This window comes from Adiantum capillus-veneris, chromosome 21, assembly GCF_014529385.1.
Source record: "Adiantum capillus-veneris isolate H3 chromosome 21, ASM1452938v2, whole genome shotgun sequence".
Lineage (NCBI taxonomy): Eukaryota > Viridiplantae > Streptophyta > Polypodiopsida > Polypodiales > Pteridaceae > Adiantum > Adiantum capillus-veneris.
The window spans coordinates 38,433,257-38,458,308 of record NC_140951.1 but is presented as its reverse complement, the minus strand read 5'-3'; the positions used below and the strand labels follow the sequence as shown (position 1 = coordinate 38,458,308).

At 44.3% G+C, this 25,052-nt stretch overlaps 1 protein-coding gene across 1 annotated transcript in view; it reads right to left on the bottom strand.

The window, feature by feature from the left end:
* LOC147430807 (ubiquitin fusion degradation protein 1 B-like) overlaps window positions 1–25,052 on the bottom strand; it is a 78,905-nt gene that overhangs the window by 32,341 nt on the left and 21,512 nt on the right. Inside the window, exons 2-5 of the mRNA XM_086493368.1 lie at window positions 24,366–24,473; window positions 23,796–23,879; window positions 23,686–23,710; window positions 23,560–23,592 (exon numbers count right to left, since the gene is read on the bottom strand). Of these exons, the coding sequence (XP_086349494.1) occupies window positions 23,560–23,592; window positions 23,686–23,710; window positions 23,796–23,879; window positions 24,366–24,407 (184 nt within the window). The 5' untranslated portion in view covers window positions 24,408–24,473. The remainder of the gene's footprint in view (window positions 1–23,559; window positions 23,593–23,685; window positions 23,711–23,795; window positions 23,880–24,365; window positions 24,474–25,052) is intronic.

Below are 25,052 nucleotides of genomic sequence, written 5' to 3'. Positions count from 1 at the left end.
CACTCCAAGATTCGGAGAGCTGCCTCTTACTTTAAGGGGAATGCTCGTACTTGGTGGTCCACGCTTCTATTAAGCAGGACTGTGCGAGTTACATGACTGAAATTCAAGAGGCTTTTTATTTCTTCTTGGTTGACTCAAGAGTTTGAGTGAGATATACGAGCTGCTTGGAACCATCTCCGGATGACCAAGAGCGATACAGTGAATTCTTATTGTGAAAGATTCTGGAGCTCTTTTCTACCCGCCTCTTCATTCAAGAAGATCTCGTTCAGAGAACAGATTGAGCGGTTTACCTTGGGTCTACCTACAGAGATCCGAAATCACTGCTTGGAACAGAAGACAGCTTCTGTTCAGGAGTTGATGAGTCATGCGAAGCGGGGCTTTGCCATTCACTCTGGCAGTCTGACCTACCCCACAGATGAGGCCATGACACAACGAGCCAAACAAACTTCTGGGAATGAAAGTAGAATGAAAAAGAGCAACCAGAGAAAAAAAAGGATGCACGACCCAAGCTTACTCCTGAGGAGAGAGCTCGCTTCATCAGAGAGGGGAAGTGCTTTGGATGCGGGGAACATGGACATATTTCCGCAAAGTGCCCTGATAAGGCACAGAAAGAACAGAATGATAAAGACGACGACAGGTCTGAGAGTTCGAGAGCAGCTGAGGAATGTGGCAGAAAAGGCAGATAGAAAAGCAGAACTGGTACCACATGGCGTGGGACCTGCACCGAATCTAATGAATGAAAGTACAAACTTTGCCGCTTTCGGGGCAAAGCGAAGGATCAGGAAGCTCTTTTGAAGGAGCCAAGGCCAACTTCTTTTCACTTGGAATTGGCGGCTCGATTTGAAACTACGCCCGACAGACTGACGCCACAGGCGGAGGTAGTTTGACTGGCACCCGGATGGGATGTTGCCATTACACCGAGCATTGGCAAACTTTGTTTGCAATGACAGGGGTGTTCAGGGCACATGAGTGACGTTCTACTCGGGATCCCTTGGTACCACAAGAACTACGCCGTGGTTGACTACCGGGCCGAGAAAGCGACTTTGATAAATGAAGGGCTTAGAGATTGTACTTGATGAACTTCAGTTTTCTTACTCATTCTTTTGGGAGAACTGAACGATGGATAAAGGTTGAATATGTTTTGACCTGAAGAAAAGAATGCCAAGATTTTTTTTCTCCACGCTCATGCCGAACGCTTTTGAGAGGGCCTGAAAATCATACCATTGATCTGATATCTGGAAGCACGCCACCGAATCGGCCACCTTATCATGTGAGCCGAGTACAGAATGAAAAGATTATGAACTCAGTGAAAGAACTCTTGGAAAAGGGTCTTGTCCAGCCTAGTACTTCACCGTATTGCTCTCCAGTGTTGTTGGTTTTGAAGAAAGACGGATCTTGGAGAATGTGCATCGATTATAGCACTCTCAACGAAATCACCATCAACAACAGATTTCCGATTCCTAGGATCGATGATATACTCGACAGGTTACAGGGATCCTCGTGCTTTAGCAGGATTGACTTGAAGAGTGGATATCATCAGATCAGGATAGCACCAGGAGTGGATATCATCAGATCAGGATAGCACCAGGAGATGTCTACAAGACAGCCTTTCGGACGACTTTTGGGTTATTTGAGTTTTTGGTGATGCCTTTTGGCTTAACCAATGCTCCTGCGACATTTAACCGGATGATGGACAGGATTTTTCGAGAGTACAGGCTATTTGTTGGCACTTTCTTTGACGACATCATTGTTTTCTCCAAGAATGAGGCAGAACACAGAGATCATCTGCTTCAAGTCTTTCAGGCATTACGAGATCACACATTAGTGATTAATGCTAAGAAAAGTGAATTTTTCCTACCAGAGATACATTTTTTGGGACACATTGTGTCAACAGCAGGAGTGCAAATGAACCCGGCCAAGATAGAGACTATCCGTGATTGGCCCGATTTGAGGAATGTCCATGAAGTTAGAAGCTTCTTGGGACTGTGTTCGTACTACAGGCGGTTCATACGAAAGTTTGCAGAGGTTGCTTCCCCTTTGCATACCTTGACACAGAAAGGAGTACCTTTTTCGTGGGGACCCACAGAGGTGACTGCCTTTCAGACATTGAAAGAGAAATTCACTACAGGATCAGATTTGACTTTGCCGGACTTGCAGAAATCATTTGAAGTATTTTGTGATGCTTGTGGTCGTAGTCTGGGTACGGTCTTGATGCAAGAAGGCCATGTCATAGCTTACGAGAGTCGTTTGTTCTCTAGGCCGGAGATGACAACACAGATCTATGGGAAAGAGCTTTTGGCGGTTATCCACGCTCTTACTCAGTGGCGGCATTACCTACTCGGAGCGGATTTTACTGTCTTTACAGACCATCAAGTTTGCGCTACTTCTTGTCACAGAAGCAGCTTTCGGAAAAGCAGATGCGGTGCGTGAACATCTTGTCACAGTTCCACTTCCAGATTGTCCATGTGCAGGGACAGAAGAATGTGGTGGCAGATGCTTTGTCTCGAAAACCGTTGGTTCTGGCTATTTCCGCGATACATCATAGGAGCTTCGAGGATATGGTCGATCAGTATGCCACAAATACAGATTTTGCAGATATTTTCACACGGATACGAGATGGGGAGACAATAGCGGGATACTCCCTTCGGGAAGGCTACTTGATGAAAGAGACTGTTGTGCGTTACATAGCCGTTGAGGGAAAAGGTTATGACTGATTGCCACTGTCCACCTTTTACGGGTCCCCGCGGCATTGCTACCACCATGAAAGGGGTAGAGAGAGATTTCTTTTGGCGGAGACTGAAGAAGGATGTGGAAGAGTTTGTGCGCAGTTGCTTGGTATGCCAGAAGGTCAAGTTTGACAGGCATAAGGCACAGGGATTGTTACAGCCTTTACCCATACCCACCCGCCCCTGGGAAAATATTGAAATGGATTTCTTTTTTTTTTATCTCCCGAGAATACAGAATGATCACGAATTACATGGCACGTCTGAGACGATTCTCTCTGACATAGACCCCAGATTTATGAGTTGGTTTTGGAAGGCAATTTGGGAGAACATTGGCACGTAGTTGCAGTTCTCGTCATCGTTCCACTTGCAGACTGACGGGCAATTTGAGATTGCCAATTCAGTGATTTTAGATTTATTGAAGTCTTGTATCTCGCATCAGAAGACTCAATGGGAAAAGAACTTACCTTTGGTGGAATTTGCCTACAATAACACGATACACTCTTCGACGGGGAAGACGCCATGAGAGATTGTTGAAACTGCTGCGAAGGTTCCATCCTTCCTGAGCACGAAAGATTAGAAATTTGAAGCGGATGAATATTCGCGAGATTTGGATACGGCTTTTGCCAAGGTTCGCGAGACTTTACAGAAGTCTCAAGAACGACAGAAAAAGGCAGCGGATCGCCATCGTCGCGACTGGAAACTGAAGGAGGATGATTGGGTGCTCTTACTTTTGAGAAGGCACGCCTAAGAAAGAAAAAGGGAAAGGAGAGGCTTTTTCCAAAGCTTAGTATGTGATACTACGGACCTTTCTAGATTACTGACAAGATAAATGATGTCTCCTTCCGATTGAAACTGCCAGATACTTGGAGGATTCACAATGCATTGCATGTGAGTCTCTTGAAACCTGTTAAGGGTGATGTGCCTGAGCAACCCAAAGTGGAAGAAAACGAGGAGATCCTTGTTCCCGAACAGATTTTGGCACATAATGATACGAAGAAAGGTAAAGTCCAAAGGCGGTTCTTGGTTAAGTTCAATAACTTTCCTGCATTTGATGCGAAGTGGATGGAGGAGGAGGACCTAGCAGATACTCCTCGGATTGTGAAACTTTACCTCGATGTTTTGGTTTAGCATAGTCTACTCCAAACGGAACCCAGAATTCAGCTTGGCCGAAGATCTGGTGCAATGGGATGCACAAGAGGGGAGTTACTCCGCTCCTTTGTCAACAGATGCCTCGATTTTGATACTAAAGTCACTGATGTCTCTTTGAGCTTCAAGGATACTGAGAGCTGACAGTATTCTGTTGGATGACTTTATGAAATGGAATTCCTGATTATGATACTGATTTGTTCTTGACTTCTTGTGAGTGCAGGAACTGATAGCCGAAATGACTGCAGCATTTTGGTCTGATTGATCTCGAATAGACATGGTTGCAATAGGGGTTAGTCAATCAGACATCGATGAGGTCCCGATTGGACCTAGATGTGATTGCTAGCTACATTGCCGATAAATCATGGTCTAAGATCCGAATGAATGTTGAATGTCATGTGATGTCCTGTGATGTCTGGTGATGTCCTGTGATGTCGTGTGATGTGACTGTCGATTTTGTACATGTGCTAGATGTGCGTTCCTAGTACGTAGGTACTAACAGTCAGTGTCTGCTAAGACGGTTTATGGCTTTTGTCGGTTTTGCAGGCGTAATCACGGTCGATTACAATGCTTTCAAGAGGGGGGTATGTCACAAAGTGATGACATGGCGGACAGCAGAAACCCTAATTTCTGCCAGAAACCCTAAAATTTCTGCAAACCCTAATTTTTGCCAAAAACCCTAAATTCCGGAAATCGCGGAGGCGGAATTTTTTTTATTATTATTTTTTTTTTTAATTTGGAAAATGATGAGCGACGCGAATTTTGCTTTTGCTTTTTTTTTATAAAAAAAGAGAAATGACTCTCTAAGAGAGAGAGAGAACTGATGCTTTTGATTTTAAAAGCTTTTGGGGCTCTGCTTTTGGGCATCCCTTGTAACCTTTAAATTAGTGGTGAGCCTCACTTCTCAGAGCATCTGGACGCAGAGTCTGAGAGTGAAACCCTAACCGCTCTCTTGTACTTTGATGATTGATTAATATAAAAAGAAATACCGAAAGGGGCGCCAGTCTTTGGGGCCAATATCTCTAGGCACGGAACTCCGCCGGACCAGTGCAAATCTATTGTGATCTGTGAATTGTTTTGAAGTGGTTATTTGGTGCTGTCGCGGTTGATTCTTGACTTGGAGTGTCCAAGTCTGTTACAGGGGAGATGTCACAAACTGCTGACGTGTCAAAGCCCTGAAGAATGGAGCCAACTTACAGAAGCCGGCCGAGGGGCCTAAACCCTAAGAAGAAGAAGTCCTACCAACTTATGGGGACCCCGTTCGATGGGGCCCCAAGTGACATAAAGAATTAAAATAAAGCAGGACCCACACACACACTGAAAATTGCCTAGCAGCTGATGACGTGGCAGTTGTACGGAAATTACGCTGACATGATGACTTGGCAGGCTGTACGGATTTTCGCGTTTTACGCTGACTGCTGTACGAAATTCTGTGATTTACGTTGACAGCTTTTTGGCATTGCTTTTGCACCAGATGCTTTTGAGTTTGAAGGCTTTTCATTGTAAACTGCTTTTGGGGCCTAGGGCCTTTAGGTATGTGCTAAGGGCTCATTCTCTGGCATGCTTCCTGGAGAAGGTGCAGTGTTTGGAGTACCGGCTTTGTATTGTGTTGATGCAATATAAAGAAATACCGAAAGGGGCGCCAAGGTTTGGAGCCAATACACTCTGGGGTAGAATTCCGCCACTACGTGTCGCGTGTGCTCTCTCTCTCTCTATTTCAGTTCAGTTGTTATTGAAATGCTAAAATTCTGTTCAGTCTGTTCTGTTCTATTGGCACGTGGTGCCCGTCTTGTGACAGTTGTTGAGAAAATCATACTGATTGGCTCTGTAAATGTCATACGTGACAGAGCCATCCGGACAAATATACACACGTGCTGATGTGGCATGACCACCCGCAGATGTGCTGACGTGGACAGACAGTACGGACTGTCCGCAAATTACGCTGACACATGATGACATAGCAGACTGTACGGCAGCACTGGATTTTACGCTGGCAGGTGTCACGTGGCAGTAGTACCGATTTCCGTATAATGAGCTGACAGGGTGACGTGGCAGCAGTACGGATTTCCGTAAATTGCGCTGACTACTTTTTGGGCAGTTTTTGGAGCCAGAAGCTTTTGGGACTTATTTGCTTTTAAGTTTGAAGCTTTTGGGACTGTTTGCTAGTTTTGAAACTTTTGGGGCTCTGCTTTTGGCATCCCTTGTAAGAATAAAAGAGCCCAAAGGGCCTCACTTCTCAAGAGCATCTGGATGTAGAGTCTGAGAGCAAGGACCCTGCGAGAGTTGTACTTTGCTCAAAGATTAATATAAAAGAAATACCGAAAGGGGCGCCAGTCTTTGGGGCCAATCTCTCTAGGCACGGAACTACACTGAGCTGTGTCGACCAAATTGAACTATAATATTAAAGTTGTGTATTTTAAGTGAATCACTCTCGTGTCACGACAGAATCTAGACTTGGGTGCCCAAGTTACCTTTTTTTTTCCTCCAAGAGTGGTTTCCTTTGGAAGTTGAAAATTTGTGTAGTAAATCCTTCGCTTGTTTTTAGAGAGGTGCATCTCATGATTGGTAAGCTTGGTCATTCCATTTCATTAGAGTATAATAATACAAAATGTTAAGAGTACTTATTTCTAAAGAGATGATTATAATAAATTTTTGTTGTAGTTGAGGTTACATAGGTCTAGTGAATTTTTCACTAGTTGTTGGCCTACATGAGGGCTTAGTAAAACATGGAGTCCTTGGGAGAAATTGTGGACGATTGGAGAAAGCTACCCATTATTATAGCCAAATAGCAAGCTATCGATGGGGAAAAAAAAAATCCCATAAAAGGGCATTAGCTAAGCATTGTCTTATGTACATGCTGGTCATGTGAAAGATAGTTAACATTTGTTTTTCTATTTCTATAAAGAGAGACATGAGTAGTGGGTTGCACACTCTTTCTGATCTTCTTTTTTTGTACTTCCATTGTGATTTTCCACCTTGTTACAAAGGTATGTAATTTGCATTGAATAGTCAAGGTGTGATTTTTTGGTTTAATTTTGTGGCCATGATGAGTTAAGCTTATTTCTTTTTGGTAAAAGCTATTCTCTATACAAATTTCCTAGCCACAAGCTCTACTATCAGAGCACGGCCGATTTCTCTTCTACCGAGAAGTCTGATCCTTTCCTCGCGACACTTACGGATTCCGACAAGAATCAGTCGACTTCTTCTGCATCTACTGATGCAGGAGGGAGACCATGCACAAGATTTTAACGATTAAACAAAGGAAGAGTACAGGCCACCTTGGTCTACTCAGTATGAACTTCAAGAGATGCAGCGTTGACAGCAAGTTGACGAGTGCACAAAGCAGATGATTCAATTTGCAAAAGACCCTCAGTTTGCAAAACTTTTGTCTTTGCAATCCATCGCTGAAGTGCACACTCAGTGGCAGAAAGCCACCGAGCCACCAATCAAACCAGCAATCAAGAAGCCTCCTACTCCAAGAATGTTTACTAAAGAAAAAATCCATGACACGGTCCAGGCCCAAATCAATCAGCTTCTGGACATGAAGAAGCCGTCGAAAAAGCAATTGAAGCAACGTAACAAGGGAACTAATTTCCCTGGTTACTTGGGTCAAAAATCCACTTTTGAAAACGCCAGAAAGCAGAAGAAGCGTGTACGCTTTGAAGGATTGCCCAGTTCGTCCTCATCTTCTGGCAACTCGGACACCTCATCTTCTTCTGACTCGAGTGATGAGGACAGGAAGGGCAAGAAACGACGAAAAGATCACATGTTTTATGCAAAAAGAAAGCATTTTTACAAAGCCAATCAATATGATTTCCTCGACGACAAGGGCAAAAAGCCCAAAGAATTCAAAGAGGGAGGAGAGGCACTAAAGTTTGAGCACTTTTCAGGGTTTCGAGATGCTCCCAAGGCTTTAGCCTCTGTCCAACAAATTGACATAGCATTTTCTGGAGGCCGCTATACAGAGCACTCCAAGATCAGACGGGCAGCATCCTTTCTGAAAGGCAATGCATGGACATGGTGGTCCACTCTGTTGTTAAGGAAACAAGCCCCAACAAAGTGGTTGAAATTTAAGAAATTGTTTACTTCTTCATGGCTCACACAAGAATACGAACGAGACGTGATTACTGACTAGAACCATGTTCGGATGGTCAAGGCAGAATCTTTGGATTTTTATTGTGAAAGATTTTGGGAAATTTTTCTACCTAATGCAATGGCACTTTTCATCTAAAACTTGTTTGTCTTGTTTCATCCTTTAAGAAGATCAATTTTAAGGAGCATATTGAACGATTTTGTTGTGGACTTCCCAAAGAAATTTGAGACTATTGTCTCGAAAGGAAGTTCGGGTCTATATAACAGTTGATGGGACACATGGAGGGGGGATTTGATACATTCGGGTAACTGGACTTACCCATCAGATGAACCTTCAGCAAGTCATAGCAGAAACAATCGACGAAGAGATAGACGACCTTCACTCACAGAAGACCAAAGAGATGAATATTTCAAAGCAGGAAAGTGTTTTGAATGTGGAGAACAAGGACATATCGCTACACGGTGTCCCAAAAGGGCACAAGAATCAGGATGACTGACAGATTGAAAGGAGAGCACGACGAGGCGATACTCGTTCCGGATTTTTGAACTAGCATTATTTTGCTTTATGAATTTATGAAACAAGACTTTTTGGAAGATGATTTTAAATTTTGAATAAAGCTCATGTTTTATGAAAGAATCTGTTAATTCTGGAAAAAGAGCAGAATTAAGAATGAGATGGAGTAGTGACAGCTCTCGAATGAACCTGATAACGAATCATGAATCACGACTGATTCAATGGAATGAATGACTCGACCACTCTGTTCAATATGAACTTAGTGATGGATTGAGATCCCCGGAAAAGATTTCTCGCACACGATAGAGCTAGAGACGAATGATTCTCGCCGCAACCGTGCTTGAGGCGAATGATTCTCGCACACGACAGTGCTTGAGGCAAATGACTACTTGCGCACGATAGTGCTTGAGTCGAAAAATCTCTATAGACATGATCGCAATATGGGATTAGTTAACCCGACATCAATGAGGTCCAGAATGGATCTAGATGTGGTTACTAAATACGTTGCTGGCAGTCATGGTCTGAGATTTGGAATGAATTTCTTATGTGATTTGTCATGTCATGTCCTGTGACGTTGAGTGATGTCCTGTGATGTGACTGTCGTTTTGTACATGTGCTAGATGTGTCGTGTCTAGTGCGTCGGTACTAACAGTCAGTGTCTAATAAGACAGTTTATGGCCTCTGTCTATTTTTGCAGGCGTAATCAAGGGCGATAACAATTCTTTCAAGAGGGGGGTATGTCACAAACTGGTGATGTGGCATAGCCACCCGGACAAATACACACACGTGCTGACGTGGCATGACCACCCGCAGATGTGCTGACATGGACAGACAGTACAGACTATCCGCAATTTACGTTGACAGATGATGACGTGGCAAACTATACGGCATCACCGGATTTTGCGCTGACAAGTGCCACGTGGCAGCAGCTTGGATTTCTGCATAATGAGCTGACAGGGTGACGTGGCAGTAGTATGGGTTTCCGTAAATTGCGCTGACTGCTTTTTGGGCAGTTTTTGGAGCCAGAAGCTTTTGGGACTTATTTACTTTTAAGTTTGAAGCTTTTGGGGCTGTTTGCTTTTGAGTTTTGAAACTTTTGGGGCTCTGCTTTTGGCATCCCTTGTAAGAATAAAAGAGCCCAAAGGGCCTCACTTCTCAAGAGCATCTGGACGCAGAGTCTGAGAGCGAGGACCCTGCGGGAGTTGTACTTTGCTCAAAGATTAATATAAAAGAAATATCGAAAGGGGCGCCAATCTTTGGGACCAATCTCTCTGGGCACAGAACTACACGGGGCCGTGTCGACCAAATTGAACTGTGATTTTAAAGTTGTGAAGTTAAGTGAATCTCTCTCGTGTCGCGACAGAGTCTAGACTTGGGTGCCCAAGTTTGTTACAGTAAAAGTGCTTCTTTTTTGAATAAAACGTATGGTCCTTTCGTCGTTTCTCGCCCTTTCTGTCCTCGTCACTTGAGTCACAAGAGGATGAGTTGTCCGAGCTGTCAAAAGAAGATGAGGACGAACTAGACAATCCTTCGAAGCGTACATGCTTCTTCTGTTTTCTTGCATTCTCAAAAGAGGATTTTCGGCCCATCAACCACGTCCTCCAGTTCATCTTCAGTAAACATCGTAGGGCAAGAGGTTTCTTGAGGGCTGACTTTAATGGGGAATCGATGGCTTTCTGCAATGGGAATGCACCTTATCAATCGGGTGCCGTCAAAAATTTGGGGTACTAAGGATCCTTTGCAAACTGAAGTATCTCCTTTGCACAATCATCAACCTATTGTTGACGCTGCATTTCCATCAATTGATATCTCGTAGGCCGAGGGGGCCCGTACTCTGGATCTGTTGGTTTAAGATTCGAATTTCCAGTGCTGCCTCCCGTTTCAGAAATGTCAGGAGGGTTCGTCTCATTCTTGCGGGATCCGTCGTTTGAATCTGTCACAAGACGGGCACCACGTGCCAATAGAAAAGAATAGACTGAACAGACTTTTAGCACTTCAATAACAACTGAACTGAAAGGAGAGAGCACACGCGACACGAAGTGGTGGAATTCCACCCCAGACAGTATTGGCCCCAAACGTTGGCGCCCCTTTCAGTATTTTTTTATATTACTTGGAACTCTGTACAAAGCCGGTACTCCAGACTCTGCACCTTCTCCAGGAAGCATGCCAAAGAATGAGCCCTTGGCTCTTATTTAAAGGCCCTTGGCCATAAAAAGCAGTTACATGAAAATCTTTAAACTCAAAAGCATCCGGTCCAAAAGCAGATGCCTAAAAGCTGCCAGCGTGATTTACGAAAATCCGTACAACTACCACGTCATCACTTTCAACGCGAGTTGTGGAAATCCGTATTGTTGCCGCCACGTCAGCACTGTTAACACGAAATCCGAAAAATCCGTATTGTTGTTGCCACGTCATCCGGTCCACATTGTGTGTGTGTGGGTCCTGCTTTATTTATATGCCTTTATGTCACTTCTGCCCCATCGGACGGGTCCCATAAGTTGGTGGGAACTTACTTCAACTTCTTCTGCTTCTTAGGGTTTAGGCCCCTCGACCGGGATCTACAAGTTGGCTCAGGTCTTCAGTGGCTTGACACGTCAACAATTTGTGACATCCCCCCTTCTTGAAAGAAAGTAATCGTCCGCAATTACTATATATTTGCAAAACAACTCGAGTTAGCTATAAAAAAAATTCCGAGGGTCATTCCGAGGAACAATCCGTTTGCTCTTTTTTTGGTTGAGGAGTTGGCTTCTCCTCTCGGCTCTTTTGATCAAGGAGTTGGCTTCTCCTTTCGTCTAGATCGGAACACTTGATATTCCAGCGTAGTAAAATTAGCCATCACACCCAGACCGCACTAATCTTCCACGGGTGTCTTGATGCACTAAAATTACATACCACAGCAATCTGATTCAATTAGGAATATTCAGTGGTTGGCACATCACTGTCACAAGACGGGCACCACGTGCCAATAGAAAAGAACAGACTGAATAGACTTTTAGCACTTTAATAACAACTGAACTAAGAGAGAGAGAGAGAGAGAGAGAGAGACGACACGCGACATAGAGTGGCGGAATTCCACCCCAGAGAGTATTGGCCCCAAACCTTGGCACCCCTTTCGGTATTTCTTTATATTGCATCAGCACAGTACAAGCCGGTACTCTAGACTCTGCACCTTCTCCAGGAAGCATGCCAGAGAATGAGCCCTAGTAAAGGCCCTTGGCCTATGAAAAGCGGTTTACATGAAAAGCCTTCAAACTCAAAAGCTTTTGGTCCAAAAGCAATGCTAAAAAGCTGTCAGCATAAATCATAGAATTCCGTACAACTGCCAACGCAAAACGCGGAAATCCGTACAGTCTGCCATGTCATCATGTCAACGCAATTTTTGAATTTTTCGTATAGCTGCCACGTCATCGGCTGCGCAAATCTTTGTGTGGGTCTTGCTTTATTTTAATGTCTTTTATGTCACTGAGGCCCCATCTGACGAGGTCCCCAAAGTTGGTAGGACTTCTTCTTCTGTTACTTGTTCTTCTTAGGGTTTAGGCCCCTTGGCCGGCTTCTGTAAGTTGGCTCCATTCTTCAGGGCTTTGACACGTCAACAGTTTGTGACATCTCCCCTTCTTGAAAGAGAGTAATCGTCCGCGATTACAGCATATCTGCAAAACAACTCAAGTTACCTCAAAAATTTCCGAGGGTCATTCCGATGGACATTCCGAGGGACAATCAGTTTGCTCTTTTGTTTAAGGAGTTAGCTTCTCTGTTCAGCTCTTTTGATCAAGGAGTTGGCTTCTCCTTTCGTCCAGATCGGAACTCTTGATATTCCGGCGTAGTAAAATTAGCCATCACACCCAGACCGCACTATTCTTCCACGGGTGTCTTGATGCACTAAAATTACATACACAAGCAATCTTATCCAATTAGGAATATTCAGTGGTTGGCACATCACAATGCAACACAAATGCTCACATATGCATGTTACAAGACATAGAAACATAAAGCCGCCGATGAACACTCCTCCCGCATAACCTAACAAGGTCCGAGCCAGGAGATATTCAACGACTCCCTCATCACTCCTCCCGCATAACCTAAAAAGGTCCAGGCCGGGAGATATAGAGGCCTTTTACAACCAAACGCCCCCCATACCGCAGCCTGCGTCGTTTGAAGGTGCTGAGAGTAACCACTGCTCAGACTTCTTAATACTCCTCCCGCATAACCGTCCAGGTCCGGGCCGGGGGTCACAACAACAATACTCCCCCCGTAAATAACCACAAGGGTCCGGGCCATGAGTAAAAACAACACTTTTCAATCATTTAATACTGCCCCCGCAAATAACCGGGCCATGAGTATGAGCAAGCATTCTCAAACATCATTTCTTACTACTCCACCTGGGAGTAAAATCACCAATCATTGAAACCAGTAGTAAAACCAGAGTCAAACATTTCAAATCGGCACCAAAACAGGTTCAAAACAGATACCATCCATTTCAAACAAATTCCAAACAGGATCACCCAACAAGTTCTCAAACAGATTTCAAACTTAAAAAGCAATCTCGACATCAGTCGAGCTCGAAAAGTCGACTAACTTTCCATCTTGAAACCTGCACCAAAAATTAGGGTTAGGTTCATTCCATAAGGTCGTAGTCGATCACAGCATGGTCCATCAGCTCTTGGACAAACAGTGTTTCTTTGGCGGTGACGGTAGTCCCAAGATAGCAATCGCACTCTCCAAGGTCATCTACTCGTGAAGAGACATCTACTAAGAGATGTCGAGAAATTTAAATTTATAATCTGCTAGGGTTTCCATGGCAAGCATTTCAGGATACCCCACTCTACCAGAAGTTGCACTCCGGAGGAAGATGTCAGAAACCATATAACTTCGGGCAAAAATTTTCTTGAAAGCTTGCCAAGTCCTTGGAAGTGTGCGGCTTGGCTATAGTCATCAACATCTGCATGGCACTGATTTTGAGAACAACAGTGACTCGAAACAAATCTTGGATCCTTCTTTTGCAAGTGATCTTTTTGGCTTATGCCCTATAAGACATGAGCGCTGAAGACGGGAGCGCGCCCGATGGCTTATGCCCTATAAGACATGAGCAGTGAAGACAGAAGCGCGCCCGATGCGCGATAAAGTAAGGGTAGGAGTGGCTAATAAGTCCGGTGTCAGAGCCCGAAGATACCTTAAACAAATTCCAAAAGTCTCTGGTTTGCTCTATCTGCTCTTTTGTGGGACCGGTATGCTTTCTGGAAAAGCACACGCCTAATGCTCTCATACCACTGTCACAAGACAGGCACCACATGCCAATAGAAAAGAACAGACTAAACAAACTTTTAGCACTTTAATAACAACTGAATTGAGAGAGAGAGAGAGAGAGAGAGAGAGAGAGAGAGACGACACGCGACACAGTGGCGGAATTCCACCCCAGAGAGTATTGGCCCCAAACCTTGGCGCCCCTTTCGGTATTTCTTTATTCACACTACAAGCCGGTACTCCAAACTCTGCACCTTCTCCAAGAAGCATGCCAGAGAATGAGCCCTTAGCACATATTTAAAGGCCCTTGGCCTATGAAAAGCAGTTTACATGAAAAGCCTTCAAACTCAATAGCTTATGGTCCAAAAGCAATGCTAAAAAGTTGTCCACATAAAATCACGGAATTCTGTACAACTGCCAACGCAAATGCGGAAATCTATATAGTCTGCCACGTCATCATGTCAGCGCAATTTCCGGATTTTCCGTACGGCTGCCACGCCATCAGCTGCGCAAGTCTTTGTGTGGGTCCTGCTTTATTTTAATATCTTTTATGTCATTGGAGCCCCATCTGACGGGGTCCCCATAAGTTGGTAGGACTTCTTCTTCTGTTACTTGTTCTTCTTAGGGTTTAGGCCCCTCGGTCAAGATCTCCAAGTTGGCTCCATTCTTCAAGGCTTTGACACGTCAACAATTTGTGACACATCACAATGCAACACGAATGCTTACATATGCATGTTACAAGACACAACAAACAGCATCGGTGAGCACTCCACCGAGACGAACAATCTACGGTATGAAGCTACTCAACAACTACCTCGTCACTCCCCCCGCAAATAACCTAAAAAGGGTCCGAGCCATGAGCTCAAAGGACTATACAACCAACGCTCCCCAGACCGTAGTCTGCATCGCTTGGAGGTTCAAGCATACAACCAAACGCTCCCCAACCATCGGTCTGCGTCGTTCGGAGGTTTTCTAGCATACAACGGAACATTCCCCAGACATCGGTCTACGTCGTTTAGAGTTTCAAACATACAATGAAACGATCCCCTAGACATCGGCCAGCGGTGTTCCGAGGTTCAAACAATACCAAAACAGTATTTCTCACTTCTCCATCCGGGAGTAAAATCACCAATCGATGAAACTAGTATTAAAACCAGAGTCAAACAGTTCAAATCGGCACCAAGACAAGTTCAAAACAGATACCATCCATTTCAAACAAATTCCAAACAGTTTCTCAAACAGAACTCAAACTTAAAAAGCAATCTCGACATCAGTCGAGCTCAAAAAGTCGATTGACTTTCCATTTTGGAACTTGCACCAAAAATTAGGGTTAGATTCCTTGCATAAGGTCCTAGCCGACCACAGCATGGTCCATCAGCTCTTGGACAAACAGTGTTCCTATGGGGGCGTTGGTAGTCCCAAGACATAGCAAACACACCATACCTCCAAGGTTATCAGCTCGAGAAAAGACCTACTGAGAGGTGTCGAGAAATTTCAAGTTATAATCCGCTGGGGTTTCCATGATAAGCATTTCAGCATACCCCACTCTGCCAGAAGTTGCACTCCCAAGGAAGATGTCAGAAACCATATAGCTTCAAACAAAAATTTTCTTGAAAGCTTGCGAAGTCCTTGGAGTGTGCGGCTTGGTAGCTATAGTCATCAACCTCTGTAAGGCACTGCTTCTAAGAAAAACAGTGACTCGAAACAAATCTTGGATCCTTCTCTTACAAGTGATGCTTATGCCTAGTAAGACTTGAGCAGTGAAGACGGGAGTGCGATGCGCGATGAAGTAAGGGTGGGAGTGGCTAATAAGTCTGGGTTCAGGACCCGAAGATACTTCAAATAAGATTCCAATAAACTTTGGAAGCGCCGGTATGCTTTCAGAAAAGCACACACCTGATGCTCTAACAAGACACGTGCCAATAGAAAAGAACAGACTCAACAGACTTTTAGCACTTTAATAACAATTGAACTGAAAAGAGAGAGAGAGAGAGAGCACACGACATAGAGTGGCGGAATTCCACCCCAAAGAGTATTGGCCCCAAACGTTGACGCCCCTTTCGGTATTTCTTTATATTACTTGAACTTTGTACAACGCCTGTACTCCAGACTCTGCACCTTCTCCAAGAAGCATGCCAAAGAATGAGCCCTTGGCCATAAAAAGCAATTACATGAAAATCTTTAAACTCAAAAGCATCCAATCCAAAAGCAGATGCACAAAAGCTACCGCGTGATTTATAGAAATCCGTACAACTGCCACGTCAGCATTGTCAACGCGAATTGCAAAAATCCGTATTATAGCCGCCACGTCAGCACTATCAGCGCGAAATCCAAAAATCCGTACTGTTGCTGCCACGTCATCGGCTCCACGCAAATCCTTATGTGTGTGTGTGGGTCCTACTTTTATTTATATGCCTTTATGTCACTTGGGCCCCATCGGACGGGGTCTTATAAGTTGGTGGAAACTTACTTCTGCTTCTTAGGGTTTAGGCCCCTCCGTCAGGATCCGCAAGTTGGCTCAGGTCTTCAGTGGCTTGACACGTCTGCAGTTTGTGACAGAATCCATGTGTGTCGCGGTAAGAGGATTGGATTTCCCGATAGAAGAGAAATCGGTAGTGCTCCGATACCATTGTCACAGGCAGTAGGCTTGGACACCCCAAGTCAAGAATCTGACACGACACACGAGAGAGAACCACTAAAATACTTCACAACTATACCACACTTTAATAATTGAGTCGACACAGTCTGACGTAGTTCCGTTCCCAGAGATTGTTGGCCCCAAACCCTAGTGCCCCTTTCAGTATTTCTTTATTATATTAATGCTTGAGCAAAGTACAACACACGAGGAGTCCTCTACTCTCAAACTCTGCATCCAGATGCTCTGAAGAGTGAGGCCCCTGGGGCTTATTTATTCTTAAAAGGGATGCTCCAAAAGCAGAGCCCTAAAAGCTTCTAACTCATAAGCAAATAATCCCAAAAGCAATTGGTCAAAAATCTGTCAGCAAAAGCAGCTAGCACAATATGTGAAAAATCGTACAGTTCGTACAGCTTGCCACGTCATCATGTTGTTAGCGCGAATTGGGGAAGGCCGTACAGGATGCCACGTCAGCATGTCAGTGCAGTTTTTGAAATTTCTGCCACGTCAGCATACCGTGTCAGCCTCTGTCCGTACTCTCTACCTTGGTGGTCGTGCCACATCATTTGTTTGTGACACATCCAGTCTAGAACTCTTAATGCACTTAGATCCCTGTGCAACCATCTTATCCTTCTGGAACTCTTGATGCACTTACAACAGTCTCCAGTGACCTCATCCAAATAGAAATCTTGATGTGCTAGAACCACATTCACGTAGCATCACATCCAGATCTCGTTGATCTCTGACAGATGTTTAGATGCACTAAGTTCAAATCATTCATGTTGCAGACATTTTATCTTTCTCTACATGTCTCTAACAATACACATGAAAGAGCGCATGTCTTCAGTTCAATCAAGGAAATTTCCAATTCAATGTACATATTTTCATAAAGTCATTCCACAAAATATTGTTAATCTATCAGTATCCCTAAAATCTCAAGGAGAAATTAGTGACTTTATTCAATCTAGGCAATTTGTGACAAAGAAGTGGAGTGGCTCCCCTCTTGTGCAGTCCACACCGCACCAGATTCAACCTACCGATTCATCGGTAACTTTCAACATAGACACTGCTAATAATCCAAAAGCTTCAAGATACAACTTAAACTGAAGAGAATTTGTGAAGTTCTCCTCCCCCGTCCACTTTGCATCAAGAGTTGGAAAGTGCCCTTGACCAAATTATCCGGTGGACCTAGCTTACCTTTCTGTCCTTTTCTTGTGCCTTGTGACCTGTTGGTAGCCATGCTGGCTTCCCTTGTCCACTAGCACCTCAATCTGAATTGTCGGAATTCTCTGATGAACCATCAATTGATTCCCTTGCTTCTTTGGAACCCTCTGATGAACTATTCGTTCGTTCTTTTCCTTCGAAGACTCTTGCCTCGTTGAGAAGGACACTAGCTTGTCAGTAGGATAGGTCAATGAGCCGACATGCATACCAAAACTTTGCTTGGAATGTCCCATAAGTCTCTAAATGGAGTCAGACTTCTTTCGCAGACACTACCGTTGAATCTCTTGAGCAGAACCGCTCAATATAGTCCTTCAAAGTGATCCTCTAAAACAAGGACACTGGCAAGTAGGTATGCCAAAACCTCTGGCAGTGGTCATCCAAAGTGTCTTCCTTATCCATTCTCATATGATGCCAAGCCGTGATGACATCTTCTTCATATTCTTTCATTATCCAAGCAAAAGTGAAAATTCTCTTGAATTTTATCCACTTCTTAGGTGCTTCTCTATGCAACAACAAAGTAGACCACCATCTCTCTACGTTTCCTTTCAAGTAAGACGCTGCCCTTCGTACCTTGGAGCGTTTCGTGAAACGACCTTCCGAAAAGGCGATGTCAAACTGTTGTATGAATTCAAGGGCTCAATGGGTGTCCAAATAGCCTAAAAACATGTCAAACTTGATTGCTTGACCCCCATACTTGAACTCCTTGTTCTTCTTGTTCTTTTTCTCATTGTGTAAGCTGTTAGAAGAGGACAAGGTCTCCTCCTCTGAACTCCTAGATGGCTTTGTCACGTGCACATCTAACCCTATGTGCATGTGGACAAGTTGTACCTACTTCTAGGGTTTAGGTAGCCTAGGAAGTGTTCTAGCACCTTTGTGAGCATGTACGCAGGACGTACATGTCCACGAACTTAAGAGTAGCTGCATACCCTCTGATTGCACAACCCATGTCATTAGCATCAATACCCAATACCCAGTATGAGCATTTTCCACTGCATGAGCCCATTTGGCAAATTGCATGTGAACCATAAGACCTCTTATGGGGCAACTTATTAATAAGTGACTTTAGCAATTAAGGGGATCGTGAGATTTTGCCAAGGACTGCTCGACCCAGCATTCTAGCACATATATAAGTGAACCTTGGGCGCCAATAGACAGCAGATGACCCAGGGGCAGCAGCAGAACCCAGTAGCACCTGCAGTACTCGCATGACCAGCAGCCCCTTGGCGTTTTCTCAGCATGAACCAGCGCTTTCAGATTCTCTCAGCCATCAGCGTTTTCAGTTGTCAACGTTAGCCTCGCAGATCCCGCACCCGATCCCCGCAGCAGATCCTCGCCGCAGTCACCCCGTCGCGGCAGATTTCAGACAAGATCAGCGTTTTCAGTTTTCAGCCCATAGATCAGCCAGTGTTTTTCCGTTTTCAGCCACCCTTGACTTCATCGGCGACAGATCAGCGTAGTAGCTTCGCCACACAACTCCGACTTCATCACAATCCCTAGCGTTTTCAGATTTCAGCAGTTCAGCCCTTAGCCTCGACCTCGTGTTTGATATCGTCGTCGTCGTCGTCGTCGCCGCCATCATCATCGCCATCGTTGTCGACATCATCATCAACATCGTCGTCGTCAAGTACCACAGCATTTAGAACCATTGTACAAGACTTGTGCAATCTAAAGCAAATACCTCTCTAGCAATAGAGAGGAGGGGGGGCCTTGGAGGGGGGGTTGGGACCCTATCTGGTGTCGTCTCCTCTCTCTCTCTCTCTCTCTCTCTAGCACTCTCATGTACTTTGCACTCACAATTTTCCACTCTCTCTTGTTTTGGTCATTGCACATTCTCTCATCATTAAGTTTAGGAAGGCTCTCCCTTCCTCTTAAGTAAAAGGAACTTTGAGCACTCATTGATCACTCATCCTGAGCTTACACCATCATTCACTTCCTCTGCACATTACAGGCTTCCTGTGCCTCTAGACTTTTTCAAGAATCTGTTTTTCTTATTTTTCTCGATTTTTCTCTGCTTCTTCCGCTTTTTCTTATCCTCTTTGGAACTAGAGTAAGACGAACTAGCGGATCTCTTTGAAGACAAAAATCGAGGTCATCTGTCACGAGACGGGCACCACGTGCCAACGAAAAAGAACAGCCTGAACAACTTTAAGCACTTAAAACGCTAGAGATGGTGGAGGGGGCGATCAACCCCCCATGACTACCATGAGCAGAAGACCCTCAGTACAATCAGTATATGATCTTTGTGAGATAAAGAAGTGGGTACCCCCTGCCCCTATAAATAGGTGCCCAAGGGGAGGTAGGGAAGGCCTGATAAAAATCCCCACGACCCAACAAAAAATGATATATGGAAATATATGTGGGCGCCCGGACAAAAGTGGGCGGCCGGCCCCAAACTCGGGCGGCCGGACTAGGTACAACCTAGACTATGGGTGGCCAGCCCGGAGACATACTAGCCGTACAAGTATGCCCTAGACCTGTGAAGCAGCAAAGTGGTGTAAGTCTAACACCCCCTCTCAGCACTTGATGCTGAACAAACTGCATGAAGCCAAAGATGCGAGGGCAAATGATGAAGATGTCTGTTGCAATGTCCATTGAAGGACAATACTCCATGAGTGTAGCAGCGCTCTAGGGTGTCCCGACCGCCAAGAAATCTCTGTGGTAAAGTGCCGTCACGAGCAGTGTAGCAAACTGATGTACTCCGTCGATACAGTGTGAACTTTGAAGGTACTGCGTGAAGGTCCCGAACTAAGTGTGAAAACGACTCCTTGTCGTGAAAGAAGTGCCAGACCCTCAGTACAATCAGTATATGATCTCTGTGAGATATGGAAGTGGGTACCCCCTTGCCCCTATAAATAGGTACCCAAGGGGAGGTAGGGAAGGCCTGATAAAAATCCCCACAACCCAACAAAAAATGATATAATATATGTGGGCGCCTGGACAAAAGTGGGCGGCCAGCCCCAAACTCGGGCGGCCAGGTACAACCTAGACTATGGGTGGCCAGCCCGGAGACATACTAGCCGTGCAAGTATGCCCTAGACCTGTGAAGCAGCAAAGTGGTGTAAGTCGAACACATCCCCCCTTCTTGAAAGAAAGTAATCGTCCGTGATTACAGCATATCTACAAAACAACTCAGTTAGCTCAATAATTTTGAGGGCCATTCCGAGGGACACTTCGAGTGACAAGGGACATTTCGAGTAACAATCAGTCTTGTCATTCCAAATTGGAGCTCTTGATATCCTGGATCGTTGGCTTCCCATAAAAAATCTCATCCAATAAGGAGTATATCCTCATTCTAGATCGGAGCTCTTGATATTCCGGCGTAGTAAAATTAGTCATCACTCCTAGACCGCGTTGATCTCTTACAGGTGTCTCGATGCACTAAAATTACATACCCAAGCAATCTCACCCAATTAGGAATATTTTCAGTGGTTGGCACATCACAATGAAACACAAATGCTCACATATGCATGCTACAAGATATAGAAACATAAAGCCGCCAATGAACACTCCCTCCGCAATTAACCATCTTGATCCAAGCCATGAGCTATTCAATGACTATCTCATCACCTGCAAATAACCTAAAAGGGTCCGGGCCATGAGATATGGAGGCCTTCTACAACCATAAGCCCCCCATACCGCAGTCTGCAACGTTTGGAGGTGCTGAGAGTAACCACTGCTCAAACTTCTTCATACTCCCTTCAAAAATAACCATCCAGGTCCGGGCCATGAGTACTCCCCCCGTAAATAACCACAAGGGTCTGGGCCATGAGTAAAAACAACATTTCTCAACATTCAATACTCCCCCATCCCCAAATAACCAAAAGGGTCCGGGCCATGGGTATGTGCAAGCATTCTAAAACATCATTTCTCAGCACTCCACCCAGGAGTAAATCACCAATCATTGAAACCAATATTAAAACCAGAGTCGATCACTTCAAATCGCCACCAAGACATGTTTAAAACAGAGACCATCCATTTCAAACAAATTCCAAACAAGACCACAAAACAAGTTCTCAAAGCATTCTCGACATTAGTCGACAATGCTTCCATCGTGAAACCTACACCAAAATTAGGGTTGAATTTCTTTCATAAATTTGTAGTGGAGTACAGCATGGTCCATAAGCTTTTGAATAGTCAACGTTCTTGTAGCGATGGTGATAGTCCAATGATATAGCAATCACATTGGGCCTCCAAGGTTATCAGCTCGAGAGAGACACCTGTTGGAAGATGTCCAAAGACTGCAAGTTGTAATCTGCTATGGTTTTCGTGACAAGCATTTCAAGATACCCCACTCTGCCATAAGCAACACTCCGAAGGAAGATGTCAAAAGTCATATAACTTCAAGCAAAAGGAAAAATCTTGAAAGCTTGCCAAGTCCTTGGAGTGTGCGGCTTGGTAGCTATAGACATCCACCATTGCATGGCACTGCCTCTGAGAAAAACGGCAGCTCAAAAAATCCTTGAGGTGTCGTCTCTGTCCGATTCTCCGCGAGAATCCATGTGTGTTGTAGAAAGGATCGACAAGAATCGTCATGAGCTTTGATACCATTGTTACAGGCTTGGACACTCCAAGCGAGAAAATCAATAGCAACACATGAACAAAATCTGCAAATAATTGAACAAAACTTGAATAGAGAGAGAGAGAGAGAGAGAGAGATGGCATGGCGGTATTCCGCGCCCAGATACACTAACCCCCAAAGATTGGCGCCCCTTTCAGTATTTCTTTGTTATTGCTTCGCAAAGTTACAACTCCCAAGGGTCCTCTTCTCCAAGACTCTACGTCCAAATGCTCTCCAGAGTGAGGACCCAAGGGCCAAGGGTCCTTATAAACAGTACAAGGGATGCCCAAAAGCAAGAGCCCCAAAAGCTCTTATCCAAAAGCACTTATCCCCAAAAGCATTTGCTCTCCAAAAAACTTGCAAAAATCAGCCAGCGCAATTCGCAGAGCCAACGCAATTTACCAAAATCTGCTAACAGGCTTCACTTTGGAGTTTTTAGGGTTTAAGCCCCTCGGCCGGTGCTCTTCAAGTTGGAGGGGTAGATTTCTAGATCTGTAACCCCTTTAGGCCCCATGTCCACATCTTCAAGTTCTTCTAGGTTAGAGTTTCTAACTCTAATCCCTTGTCCTCTCAGCAAGTCCTTCAGGTTGGTCATGCCACGTCATTACGTTGTGACAGCTTAGGTTGAAAGGCCCAAATGGCATCTTTGTAGCACGAGGCTTGAACTTTGGCACACCCTTGAGCCTTGGGCATTGGCCCATGGACCATTTGAAAATACTTGCCTAAAGAGCCAAAATTTGCCCAAAAAAACGGAGGGTCAGTCAATGGTCAAACGGACCGTATGCCTAAACGTACTACTCTAGATGTAAGTATAGGACTAGACAGGTGGGACGGAGGGGCGTGTCCATCGGATGTGGACTACCTTGATTAGGACATGGTCCTGGTGAAGTATGCACAGGGCAGTCAAGAAGCTTTGTGCAGGGTTAATGCTTTTTGGTCGAAGATACCTAGAATAGAAGCAAATAGGAAATTCCACATGACTGTCTTTGGTGAGGCAGCAGACGGTTTATCTGGATTCTGATGCAGAGCCACAAGCTGTAGCAAGCCTCTGATTTATCAATATGGGTTTAATGTCAGACAAGCTGAATTCCATCCTTGCGAAAACAAACTAAAGAGGGAAACACTTTTGCTTGGTAGAGACCTGCAGCAACTCTTTGAATAGGACATTCACCCTGGTGGAAAGCACAATGCCTGGAAAAAGGCTACAGCTAATGGGCCACTAAGCTCCCATGATTCATAATTCAAAAGAATACTTTTTGTGTAACAAATACTAAATAAAGTGTAAATAAATTTATGACTCAACATTTGGTATATTTCAGCTTAAATAATACAAAAGACTACATGACACTTGTGTAACAATCAATTTTCTAGAAACCGAATGACTAAGATTTCTTCGGCAAAGGAAATTGAGATCAGTAGTTACCTAGTCGATCAAGGGCTGAAGGTGGCATAATGACTGCAAAGGCCATGACAAAGGGTTGTTAATTAAATAGTCAAAAAAGGGAAGCTCTTGCTCAAAAATATATAAAACCAAAGGGGGAAGGCATACCTTTATCACCATTCTCTAGCTGGGGCTGCCAAAGACACAGAAAAAATGAGCCCTTTACATGCTTAATCTAGCATGCCAAGAATATTCCAATCAAAACAAAGTTTACTTACCTTCTCAATGAAAGACATAGGGTAGCAACGATAATTTTGCTCAAATGTGCCAGCCGAGTATCCCACTCCATACCCTCTAAAAAACTGCAAGCATACAATTAAACAAAAGTACTAATGAGGCTATCTTCAGCAATTACCAAACAAATTAAGCATATAATGAAAGTCGGGCAACACAATGACAATAAAGATTTGTTCAGCTCATGACTCCATACATGTCTCTCATTATGTGTGTAAAGATAGGAGACTTTTATAAAGGATTTGAAGTAGCTACCGTTTCCATTGAATGAGGGATGCTTTTCTTACAACTAAAGGGAATCATGTGGCTGATTTAAATAGGGATTCATGACTCATACACGTGGCATTTGGTTGGTGAGAGAGAGGAGCCTCCAAGTGGCACACCTCATATGGTAGGAACATGACAACATACATAGACATCAAGAGACAGTACACGTCACTCGGAGAAAAACATGCATAAGTTCTAAAAACAATTTACTATCAAAAGCAAAGGAAGATAACTAACAGAGTAGAGCAAAACAATTGGTGTGAACATCAAAGTAGCCAAAAATGTACCATTGCAAATGGATCTACAACATTGCCGTTGAAGTTTGCCATTTTCCTGAAGACACCAAAGCTTCGTTTTTCTATGTGGTGCCACAATAATCTCTTTTAAAAGTCGATCTGCATATTTATGGAAAAAAACAAAGATCAGTACCATATATCAGTGGACCAGCTTAATCATTTTCAAAGAAACACGCAGACTGTTGTGGATCCAAAGTGGAGGTTGCTACACCGTGCTCAATTCGAGCATACCAAATACATACAGAGGAAAGTGTAGGAGGTGCAGTGCCTCATAGTGGCTCTACAGTTTGTTTACGTTCTCTTGAGGGTTACTGACATGGAGAGCTCAAGATTGGATCTAGTTTTTCATCTATTCATGCAATTGAAAAACCACATCTCATCTTGCAGCATGCTTGACACGACAGCAGTAAGATCTTGGCTACTTGCAACTCCTTTGCATTTTAAATGTTCTTACCTCCTTTGCAAGAATTCTGAGATCTTGGCTACTGTAGAGAGTAGATGGGCATTCATAACGTGTCCCATTCATGGGATGGCTGCATTGCTTCACCCTCTCTAAAAGAAGCCTAGCTTGTTCCACCTTGGAAACGCACCACATCAACAAAGTGTTCTCACAGGATGAGCAACTCATTGTAACAAACTTGGGCACTCCAAGTCTAGATTCTGTCGCGACACGAGAGA